The 10964-nt window shown below is 41.3% G+C and overlaps 1 protein-coding gene across 2 annotated transcripts in view; it reads right to left on the bottom strand.

Moving 5' to 3' along the window:
- Positions 1–10720, bottom strand: part of si:dkey-220o5.5 (actin filament-associated protein 1-like 2) — a 19359-nt gene extending 8639 nt beyond the window's left edge. The window contains exons 1-4 of one of the 2 annotated variants that reach the window (XM_041937134.1): positions 10633–10720; positions 4182–4316; positions 2935–3012; positions 2796–2857 (exon numbers count right to left, since the gene is read on the bottom strand). In XM_041937134.1, the coding sequence (XP_041793068.1) occupies positions 2796–2857; positions 2935–3012; positions 4182–4316; positions 10633–10648 (291 nt within the window). In that variant the 5' untranslated portion in view covers positions 10649–10720. The remainder of the gene's footprint in view (positions 1–2795; positions 2858–2934; positions 3013–4181; positions 4317–10632) is intronic. The other variant, XM_041937135.1, reaches the window with a different exon arrangement.
- Positions 10721–10964: the final 244 nt, after the last annotated feature.

The raw sequence follows: 10964 nt of genomic DNA, 5'->3' as shown, positions 1-10964 counted from the left end.
GTGTGTGTGTGTGTGTGTGTGTGTGTGTGTGTGTGTGTGTGTGTGTGTGTGTGTTGTGTCCATCCATCACGTAGACCACATGCTAATCAGCTGCCATCAGTGACCACTTCCTCCCTCTGCAGTGCTCTCAGCCAATAGGACAACAGATAGAGGGGAGATGGCCTCATATGTAAACACTGAACATCCTGTCATTCCCTCTAACACACACACACACACACACACACACACACAGTAACCCTGCCGTCTCCTCCCAAACCTCAGGAGGACTCAGTCTGTCATTACTGACCCACATCACAAACCTCCTCCTCCTCCTCCTCCTCCTCCTCCTTCTCCTCCTCCTGTTATCTAAAAAGAAGCCTTTTTTTATTCCTGACCACGTCTCTGTAACCTCAGCAGGAACCACGATGAGGTCAAGACGTGAGGAGACGTCAGAGTGAAAAAACAACAGTGTGAAGAGGAGTTTCACAGCAGATCTGTTTCTAGTGTAGGTGCAGTAAAGGATGCTGCTGTGTGATCAGAAGTAAAAGTACAAATACCACACTGTGAATACGCCCCATTAAAAGTACATCTTACATGAAACATTTACTGAAGTAAAAACAAATCGATATGAGTGCAGTAAAATGTCCCTGTGACTGTTCTACTGTTCTATTGTTCTATTGTTCTATTGTTCCACTGTTCTCATGTTCTCCTGTTCTACTGCTCTACTGTTCTACTGTTCTACTGTTCCACTGTTCTGCTGTTCTCCTGTTCTACTGTTTCACTGTTCTTCTGTTCTATTGTTCCACTGTTCTCCTGTTCTACTGTTTCACTGTTCCACTTTTCTCCTGTTCTACTGTTCTACTGTTCTCCTGCTCTACTGTTCCACTGTTCTCCTGTTCTCCTGTTCTATTGTTCCACTGTTCCACTGTTCTACTGTTCTCCTGTTCTACTGTTCCACTGTTCTCCTGTTCTCCTGTTCTCCTGTTTCACTGTTGTCATGTTCTACTGTTCCACTGTTCTACTGTTCTCCTGTTCCACTGTTCTACTGGTCAACTGTTCCACTGTTCTCCAGTTCTACTGTTCCACTGTTCTCCTGCTCTACTGTTCCACTGTTCTCCTGTTCTCCTGTTCTATTGTTCTATTGTTCTATTGTTCCACTGTTCTCATGTTCTCCTGTTCTACTGCTCTACTGTTCCACTGTTATGCTGTTCTCCTGTTCTACTGTTTCACTGTTCTTCTGTTTTATTGTTCCACTGTTCTCCTGTTCTACTGTTTCACTGTTCCACTGTTCCACTGTTCTCCTGTTCTCCTGTTCCACTGTTCCACTGTTCTCCTGTTCCACTGTTCTCCTGTTCCACTGTTCTACTGTTCCACTGTTCCATTGTTCTCCTGGTCAACTGTTCCACTGTTCCACTGTTCTCCTATTCTACTGTTCTACTGGTCAATTATTTTCCTGTTCCACTGTTCTACAGGAGAACAGTAGTACTGTTCCACTGTTCTCCTGTTCTCCTGTTCTCCTGGTCCACTGTTCCACTGTTCTCCTGTTCTATCTGACCTAATCAGATTACTGTGACTCAGTCGTTCATGTCAAAGCAGGATTTTACTGTTGGAGCTGGTTGAGCTTCATTTGAACTAATGATTCTTTTCATTCTGGATCAATCAGCTGATTATTTCCTCCATTAATCGATTCATTGAAAATCATTCAGAGGAAAATCAGCAAATCAAACATCTGAGAAGCTGAAACATCAAATGTTTCTACAGGAAAAATCAGTGAAGTAAAAGGTGAGTAAATGTACTCAGTTACGTTCAGTCACTGCTCCTGTGTTTCCAAGGCAACCAAATACTGACGGGGGTTGTTAAGTCTTTTAGTAATTATTTTCAACAGAGGTCATAATGACTCATGATGATGTTCATATATTTCACACATATTTAACTTCACTCACATGAAGCACCAAACATCATCAGTCAAGTCAATGAGCTCTTACTGGCTTTTTGTGGAGCTTTCAGCTGTTTTCACACAGTCCTCAGTAGCAGGCAGTTGATGTTGGGATTGTGTTGTCAGTTTACTTTAGGAGGCAAGTATTGAACTTTTCACTTGTCTACATTTATTATATAAGTGTATACAGTGAATAAGATCAACTCCACCTTTAGCAGCTGCAACATGAAAGCGATGAACACATTAATGCATCAATAATTAGAATCAATAAAAGGATATATATCGTGCTGAAATGGGCCATTCTGCATAATAAGCACTTTTACTTTTGGTACATTAAAGGTCCAGTGTGTAGGATTTAGTGACATCTAGTGGTGAGGCTGCAGATTGCAACCAACTGAAATCCCTTCCTGTCACCCTCCCCCACAGTGATCAATAAAGACCTGAATTTTTCTCTCTAGAGTCAGTGTTTGGTTTGTCCTTCTGGGCTCCTGTAGAAACATGGCGGTGCAACGTGGTGGACCCTGTGAGGAGGAGCTGCTCCCTCTGTAGATATAAAGACTCATTGTAAGCTAACACAAACAGCTGTTCTTATCTTCAGATGATTATACACTAATGAAAACATAATAATGAATATTTTATTCCATTTCTGCCTGTACATCTCCATAAATCCTCCACACTGGACCTGAAAGTATAATTTGATGCTAATACATGAAATCATGAATGCAGGACTTTTACTTGTATTTCTACATTGTGGTGTTGCTACTTTTCCTTAAACAAAATATCTGAGTACTTCTTCCACTGCCGCCTTGTTCAGAGAAGCAGGCAGCAGTGTATCCCAGCATGCACTGCGTGAGAAATATGAGTGTGTGTGTTGACTCACCCCTTTTCTCAGCCACACAGATGAGTCCTGCTTTAAGACCAGCTCAGAGGACTGGACACCTTCTGGACAAGCAAACAAATCTGATTTCAAATCATCCTTTAAGTCACACACAAGACTGGGAACATGTTGTATCTGTTACCTGTCCCAGGTGTGTCTATCTGCTCGTTGCTAGGAGACAGTGATGGACAGCTCATGATCATGTACTCAGCATCTTCCACTAGAAACACAACAAACATCCACCTGTGAACTTCAGCAGTGTTATAACCAGACGGATGACGGTTAGTTCACAGATTCACCTTGTTGGTTTTGGTGGTTCTGACTGTACCGGCAGTGGTAGGAGTGACTCCAGCAGTTTAATTACTTTCAGATCTTACACTTCAACATTTTAGCTGCAGTTGATGCTTAACCTGCCGACTGGCATGTTAGCAGTTTACAGTTCATACACCTGAACTGTCTCCAGAACATTAACTGACATTAAGTTTCCTGTTTTCAGTGGTTATACATCAACTGACACTTTAGTAGCTTTCACCTGTAGCTCTGCGACTCACACTTCAACTGCTTTCACATTTAACTCTTCAACTGATATGTCAACTAATTCCACTGCACACACTCTAACTGTTGAGGGTTTCTTCTTCAGCTGAGGTTTAACTACTTTTACGGCTCTTCACCTGGCATTTCAACTGCTTTCAGTGGTCACACTCCACCTTTCATCTGTTTAACATCTCTAACTTCGACTCAGCTCAGTGTTCAGTGCTTATATGTGAATTGAACAGTTTTACTGCTTTTATCTTTAACCAAGAGTTCACCTGCTTTCAGTAAATACACGTCAACCGGTTGCTGAATTTATAACACTATGACAGTTCTAACTCCTTTTCAGTTCTTAGACTTCAACTAAATCTTCAACTATTTCACTTTAATACCTAAACTGTAAGTTCACTCAGTGCTTACACTTGAATTAACACTTCAACTTCTTCCTGTATCTCAACTCTTTCAAATCTGTCTATATTCAGCAGTGAGCACACGGATTTTCTGTACAAAGAGTAGTAGCAGCATTACAGACAGTAGTATGAGCAGTACTAGTAATAGTAGTAGTACTAGCAGTAATAGCACTAGTAGCAGTATTGGCAATCGTAGTAGTAGTAGTAGTAGTGGTAGCAGCAGCAGTATTAGCAGTAGTAGTAGTATCAATAATAGTAGTAGTGTTAGCAGTAGCATTAGCAGTAGTATTATCAGCAGCAGGAGTATTAGCAGTAGCATTAGCAGTATTAGCAGTAGCATTGGCAGTATTAGCAGTAGCATTAGCAGTAGTATTATCAGCAGTAGGAGTATTAGCAGTAGCATTAGCAGTATTAGCAGTAGCATTAGCAGTAGCAGCAGTATTCTTACCAGGAGTGTCGTTTGTCTGCAGTTTGGACAGCAGCTCTGAGATGGATTTCTTCTGAGCCTGAGCGATATAACTCAGGTTCTCTGAGTCCAGAACAGACAGGAAGGACTGCAGGTCCCAGATCAGCTTGGCCAGCACTAAAGACAGAAGGACAGGTGGACAGGTGGACAGGTGGACACTCCTCAGCTGTTTGTCTGTTTGGTAAAATCGAAAGTGAAATAACAGAGAAAAAATGTCCCCAAACAGATTCAGAGACTTTGTCTCAATCTGACGCTGAGTCATCGTTTAACTGACGGCTGACAGCAGCAGAGCGATGAGTCATGTTTGATGGAAACACAAGAATGTGACTGTCCAGTGAGGAAGAGGAGACTGCAACCTTCTTCACATCGTGCAAACATGATAATTCCTCTTTTTAAAATCAGCAGTAACCTACAAAACGAATAATTAAAAAAATAAAAAATAAAAATAATAATAATAATCAGGCGTAAAAACATCATGTAGAGGAAAAACCAGGTGTTACACAATATGTGCTGCCATCTGTTCACATTATCTTTATCTCTAAAATCTTAAAGATTTAAAGTCTTAAAATCACTTTGAAAAGCTGAAGAGTTTAGAGTGAAACTGTTAAATATCTACATTTAACTGTGTTTAAGATAAGATGCTAAATATTACACATCCTGCTAACACGCTGCAAACGTGTTCACAGTGTAAAGAAATCTGTTTAATCTTTAAACTTAGCATGTAGCATTCAGCAGTCTTATATTTATTAATAAAAAGTCAGACTTTAAAAAGTATTCTTCATTTCTGTGGCACATTAAAACATTTAAAGTCCGTTTTTCAGATTCTGTCAGCATCTTCTTTTAGCATCTCTGTGACTTTAATGAGCCATAAACAGAATTGATGGGTTCAAGTTTGTCGTCAGCAGGTTGATTAAAGATCAAAGCTCATGATGTCAGTCTGTGATGGTCGTATGAATGCAGACGTTGTCTCTCAGTGAACAAACACTGACTTAGTGTTTCGGCTTCAGAAGAGCTGAAATCTCTGCAGCTTCATTATGTCTCTTTTTTTTTCATCAATGTGATTCTGTTTATCATGCCTTGAAGGTTTGGGAGAGGTCCTTGGACAATGTTTACTTCTCCCGCACAGATTTTTCTTTATTTTTAATTATGTTAATATACACGTGGAAGTCTGTATATGTAGTATCCATGGATGTTAAACTCGTATCTTTTCTAATAGTGATATATGTGGAAAAAGTATTTCAAACCTTCAGCATCCGAAAACTTGAATAACTCAGGTTTAGTAGTTGTTCTGTTTTAGTCTCTTTTTGAAAAGACTTCTGAACGACAGAACTTGAATAAGCTTTAACGTTTCAATGGAAACGTTCAGGTTATTTATTGTTAATGAGTGAACCTGAACACTGACCCGACTGCACCTGTTCAGGTAACGTTTCCCATCACAGGCATTCAGATGTTCTGGCCTTCACATGTTAACTGATGTGACAGGACACGCAGTGATAAGCTGCTGGATGCTGCTAATGTTTAACACAGAATAAAGACCGTGTGTGTGTGTGTGTGTGTGTGTGTGTGTGTGTCTGTACAAACACTGAGAAACAGGAAGTTGTCTGCAGTAGAAAATAATTGGAACATTTTTAGCAAATTCTCCACAACAAGGGACATTTTTCATTGGTTTGACCAAAGTCTTCCCTTAAAGCAGCTTTTATCTGGTGTTCCACCACTATGAGGACCCCCAAAACCTCCTTAAAGCCCACTGGAAAGACTTACAGGACTTGGCCAACTTCTATAATGGCCCTCTCTAGAGCCTCCTCCATGACCACTAGACCATCCTGAAAGACCACAAGAACCCCTTACAGGACCACTAGAACCATCTCAGTGACCAAAAAAATTCCAGAAACACCCAAAAAACACCTAGAACCTTGTTAATTCTGGAACTTTCTTCAGCAAGACTAGATCCCCCTAAAGACCTCTAACATCTCCTTAAACACACCAAGAACCGTCTACAGGACTCCTAGAAACTCTTCATTGACCACAGGAACCACCTAAGGATCCTCTAGAACATCTTTACTGATCCAAAAGAGTTGTACAACCGATGAAAAGACTTCCAGACCCTCATCAGTGACCACTAGAACGTCCTGAATAAGCAACAGAAACACTCAACATTAACTTAACTCTTCAGTGCCTTGTCACAGACCATTAGAACTGACTGAAAGAGTTCTAGAACCACCTGAAGAAGTCCTATAGCACTTCCTATAGGACCTGATCACATATCAAGTATCAAGGACCATATGTTTTAAAGTCATTATATAATATGATTGACAGGAGCCAGACTCTGCTGGATCCCCTGAGAATGAACAGTTGAAATCAAGAAGCTTCTGTCCTGAAACTTTTATTGACTTTGCTGTTTGCTGCTGCTGCTTTAAACCCAAAGTGGAGTGAATGAGCCGGAGAGGCCTGACTGAACAGATCTCAGAGCAGTCTGAATTATCATGAGAAGGAGGAGAAAATGTAAAACACGCAGAGAAAAACCGTCCAAACAGACGACGATTGTCTCCGAGCTCCATTCAGACAGAGTGAGTCCAGTCACGCTGAGCCGAGTGGGAGACGAAGGTTAAAAGTTTCTGATTAACTCCTCCGGCCCTGCTTATCGGCCTGCTGCTGGTTTAAACAGCGAGCCGGACAGACGTCACACACCCACAACACACCGACCACAACAACAACAACAACAACGACAACGACAGAGAGAGTCCGTCCGCAGAGAAACACCTCAGAGACGCTTCGAAGGAGAAACAGTTTGTGTTCCTGAACGCCGCTTATCTGACCATCAACATCACATCCTGTCTGTGGCTTTGATGCTGCAGCAAGAACACACACACACACACATACACACACACACACACACAAACACACGCACACAAACGCACACACACACACTCACACAAACACACACACAAGCACACATGCACACACATGCACACAAACACCCACAAACACACACACACACACATGCACACAAACGCACACACACCACACACACTCACACAAACACACACAAGCACACATGCACACACACACCCACAAACACACACACACACACACACAAACACACATGCACACACGCACACACACACGCACAAACACACACACACACAAACACAAACACACACATACACACATGTACACACACACAAACACACACACGCACACACACAAACGGAAACACACACACACACACACACACACACATGCACACACACACACACACACACACACACACTACAGTTCATTGTCTTGTTTTGTTTTGTGGTGAAGTCAAAGACATTTTTCTAACAAATTAACAAATAAACTAACTGATGAGCAGACAAACAAACTAATAAACAAAGTTTTTGTTGCCTCTGGAAAGAACGAGGTTTGACAGAAAGTCCTTCGTGCAACAAGAAACTGTTTTTTTATTTCATGTTTTCTTCCACTCATGTTATTAACTGGGGGCCAACCAGCAGTTGACTGGTGGAGAACACCCCACGGTTTACATGTCTGCATGCTGTATTTCTATGTTTGTAGTGTCTGTATTTCATAGTTTTATAGTTTAGTAAGTGCAGTATTGAAGTTTCTAGCTAAAACTTGAGTCAGATTTGTGTCTTTTCGGCCAATGAAGCCGATCCTGTTATTGCCTGAGTTTAAGAAGAAAAAGTGTGTGTGTGTGTGTGTGTGTGTGTGTGTGGTGTGTGTTGCAGGGTGTGGAGCAGCTCTCTCTTTCATCTTCTGCCTGGTAAAAATAGGGCAGCAGCAGCAACATTTACATTTTGGAGCGACTGGCTCCTCAAACTGCCTCAGCTTCAGTCGTCCAATCAGCAGGCAGCTCTGCTCACCTCCTGGTGCTCATGGAGCGAAAAGACTCAGCATACAAAACTGTCAAAATGACTTCAATGACTTTAACACTGTTTTTGTCTGCTCTAACAGAAGCTGCTAATGTTAGCAGGTCAGGCTAACTGGCCTAGAGCCTAGTGAACATAGAGCAGAACCAGAGTGTTACTTCAAAACCAAGAATTTGTGCATCCTTTGCTAACTAGCTTACATTATGTAATGAGATGTTACAGGTTACAGTAACAATCCTGGGTGCTATCAGAGCTGAGGCTAGCGTTTGTATCTCTGTCCTGATCTTGGATTTGGGGAACTGTTTACATGTTTACCTGGGACCTGTTAGCTTTAGCTTCAGTCTGTTAGCATGATACCACAAACTGGAACCTGTTAGCTTTAGCATCATACTGTTAGCAGGACATAATGAACTGAGATCTGTTAGCTTTAGCTTCACACTGTTAGCAGGACATATTGAACTTGGACCTGTAAGCTATAGCTTCATACTGTTAGCAAAACATAATGGACTGGGACCTGTTAGCTTTAGCTTCACACTGTTAGCAGGACATATTGAAATGGGACCTGTTAGCTTTAGCTTCATACTGTAAGCAGGACATATTGAACTTGGACCTGTTAGCTATAGCTTCATACTGTTAGCTGGACATAATGAACTGGAACCTGTTAGCTTTACGTTCACACTGCTAGCAGGACATAATTAACTGATATCTGTTAGCTTTAGCTTCATACTGTTAGCAGGACATAATGAACTGACATCTTTTAGCTTTAGCTTCATACTGTTAGCATGACATATTGAACTGGGACCTGTTAGCTTTAGCTTCACACTGTTAGCAGGACATATTGAAATGGGACCTGTTAGCTTTAGCTTCATACTGCTAACAGGACATAATGAACTGGGACCTGTTAGCTTTAGGTTCACACTATTAGCATGACATAATGAACTGGGACCTGTTAGCTTTAGCTTCATACTGTTAACACGTTATCATGACCGGGGGGCAAAGGGGACTGAGTATACAGGACCCACAAAGATACTCGAATCAATGGCCATGGATCTGTGGAGGGGCCCATAGAATGAATCTGACCCTGATGTTGCTACGCCTCTGATCATAACCTGGGACTTGTTAGCTTTAGCTTCAGTCTATTAGCATGATGATGGAGACACACTCAATGTTTTCCTTACTGACAGAAACAAAGTGGAATTATCTTCGCAGGAAGCAGCTAACACATGCAGTCGCAGTGATGTTTAATGGGAGAAAAAGCGAAATCGTGGGTCTTGAGTCCGTGCACACATACGAGCTGAATGTAAACAGTCTCTGAGCTCGGTCTCCTGAGGGCAGAGGCAGGAGGAAGTGATGATGATGATGATGAGGGGTGGGGGAAGGATGATGGAGAAGGACAGACGGGTGTTTCCGATTCTGGTGCTGCTGTTGTTAACATCCCATCAGTGTGATAAAGAAGAGGAATGTATGACATCAACATGCTGGGTTACAGTTTTCACTGACTTAAATCTGTTCGGGTGTTTACGTATTGCTCATAAATGTTATAATGATATTCTTATTTTTTGTAGTGAGGTCATAGCAACACACACTATATAATCTATAAATAAAACATGAACAATACAAAAAGCTGACGTGAAATTTGTGCTTTCCAATGTGAACACATTCATATATAAAATGTAAAGTTTCAAGCTGAACTCACGATGTGAGTGTTTCTATCTAACACTTCACATTTTACATTTAATCATTCATAATTCTAATCTGACATTAAATAACACATTTATTTACAACATTTATTTCTCTCTGTTCTTCTCACAGATCTTTAATGTCTGTATCATGTGACGTTATCAGGTGAACCCTCAGGTGATTTTTAAACACTCAGGAATAAAATGAAGCTTTACTGAAACCTCAGAGTTCTGTGCTTTGATTTCCTGTGGTGTGATCACGTTATTCCTGTAGCGCTGCTGTATTTCTGTGTTTAACACATTCAGATATCTTACTCAAATAAAAGTACTAATACCACACTGCAGAACTGTGTTACTTATGATAAAGTATGTAAGTATAAGGAAAGGAAAATATACTTCAAGTCCTCAAAGTAAGAGTACTGAATGCAGACACAGTGTTTGCTTCCAAAGCTCCACATTAATACAAATACATACAAATACATTCAGATCATTCAGACGGATGGCAGCAAATCAAACATCAAATGTTTTACAGGAAAAATGACGGAAGACATTATCACAAGAGTTGCCAATCAATTTTCTCTCAATCGACTTATTGATTCATTGATTAATCGTTTCAGATGTACTCGTAGAAACATCATATGTCATAAAGCCTTCACTTGTTTTGTGTGTAAAAATCTTAATTTGTGAAGTAGCAAGTAACTAAAGCAGTCAGATAAATGTAGTGGAGTAAAAAGTACAGTATTTCCCCCCGAGATGTGGTGGAGGAGAAACAAAAAGTGGCATGACAAGAAAAGAAGAACTAAAGTACCTGAAACGTGTACTTCCTGGAGTAAATGTACTCAGTGAGGAGGTTTGTGTGGGTGTATCACCGCGGGAACACAGTACCTTTCTGTTTGTCCATGTCTGTCTCTCGTCTCAGTGGCGGCTGCTCTTCGGTCTCATGTTGAACGAGGAGTTTCCTCCCCAGCGAACCCGTCTGTCTGCTGAGTGCAGCAGCCTCAGCTCTGATGGGGGAGTCCTGCCTCCGAGGGGGGAGGAGAGAGAGGACGGACCGACTCTCATGATAAGAGAGAGAGAAAAACAACATGCTCTCTGGAAACCACGGCGGGGTCGCTAGCATGTCTGAAATTACAACTGTGCTTTCAATGTCTGTTTTTATTCATTTTGTGTGTGAGGGCAGCAGTCAATGCTAACTGCTAACTGCTAACTGCTAACAG

The sequence above is a fragment of the Chelmon rostratus genome, chromosome 5, assembly GCF_017976325.1.
Source record: "Chelmon rostratus isolate fCheRos1 chromosome 5, fCheRos1.pri, whole genome shotgun sequence".
Classification (NCBI taxonomy): Eukaryota; Metazoa; Chordata; class Actinopteri; order Chaetodontiformes; family Chaetodontidae; genus Chelmon; species Chelmon rostratus.
The sequence above is the reverse complement of the archived record's forward strand: the minus strand, read 5'-3'. Positions and strand labels throughout refer to the sequence as shown.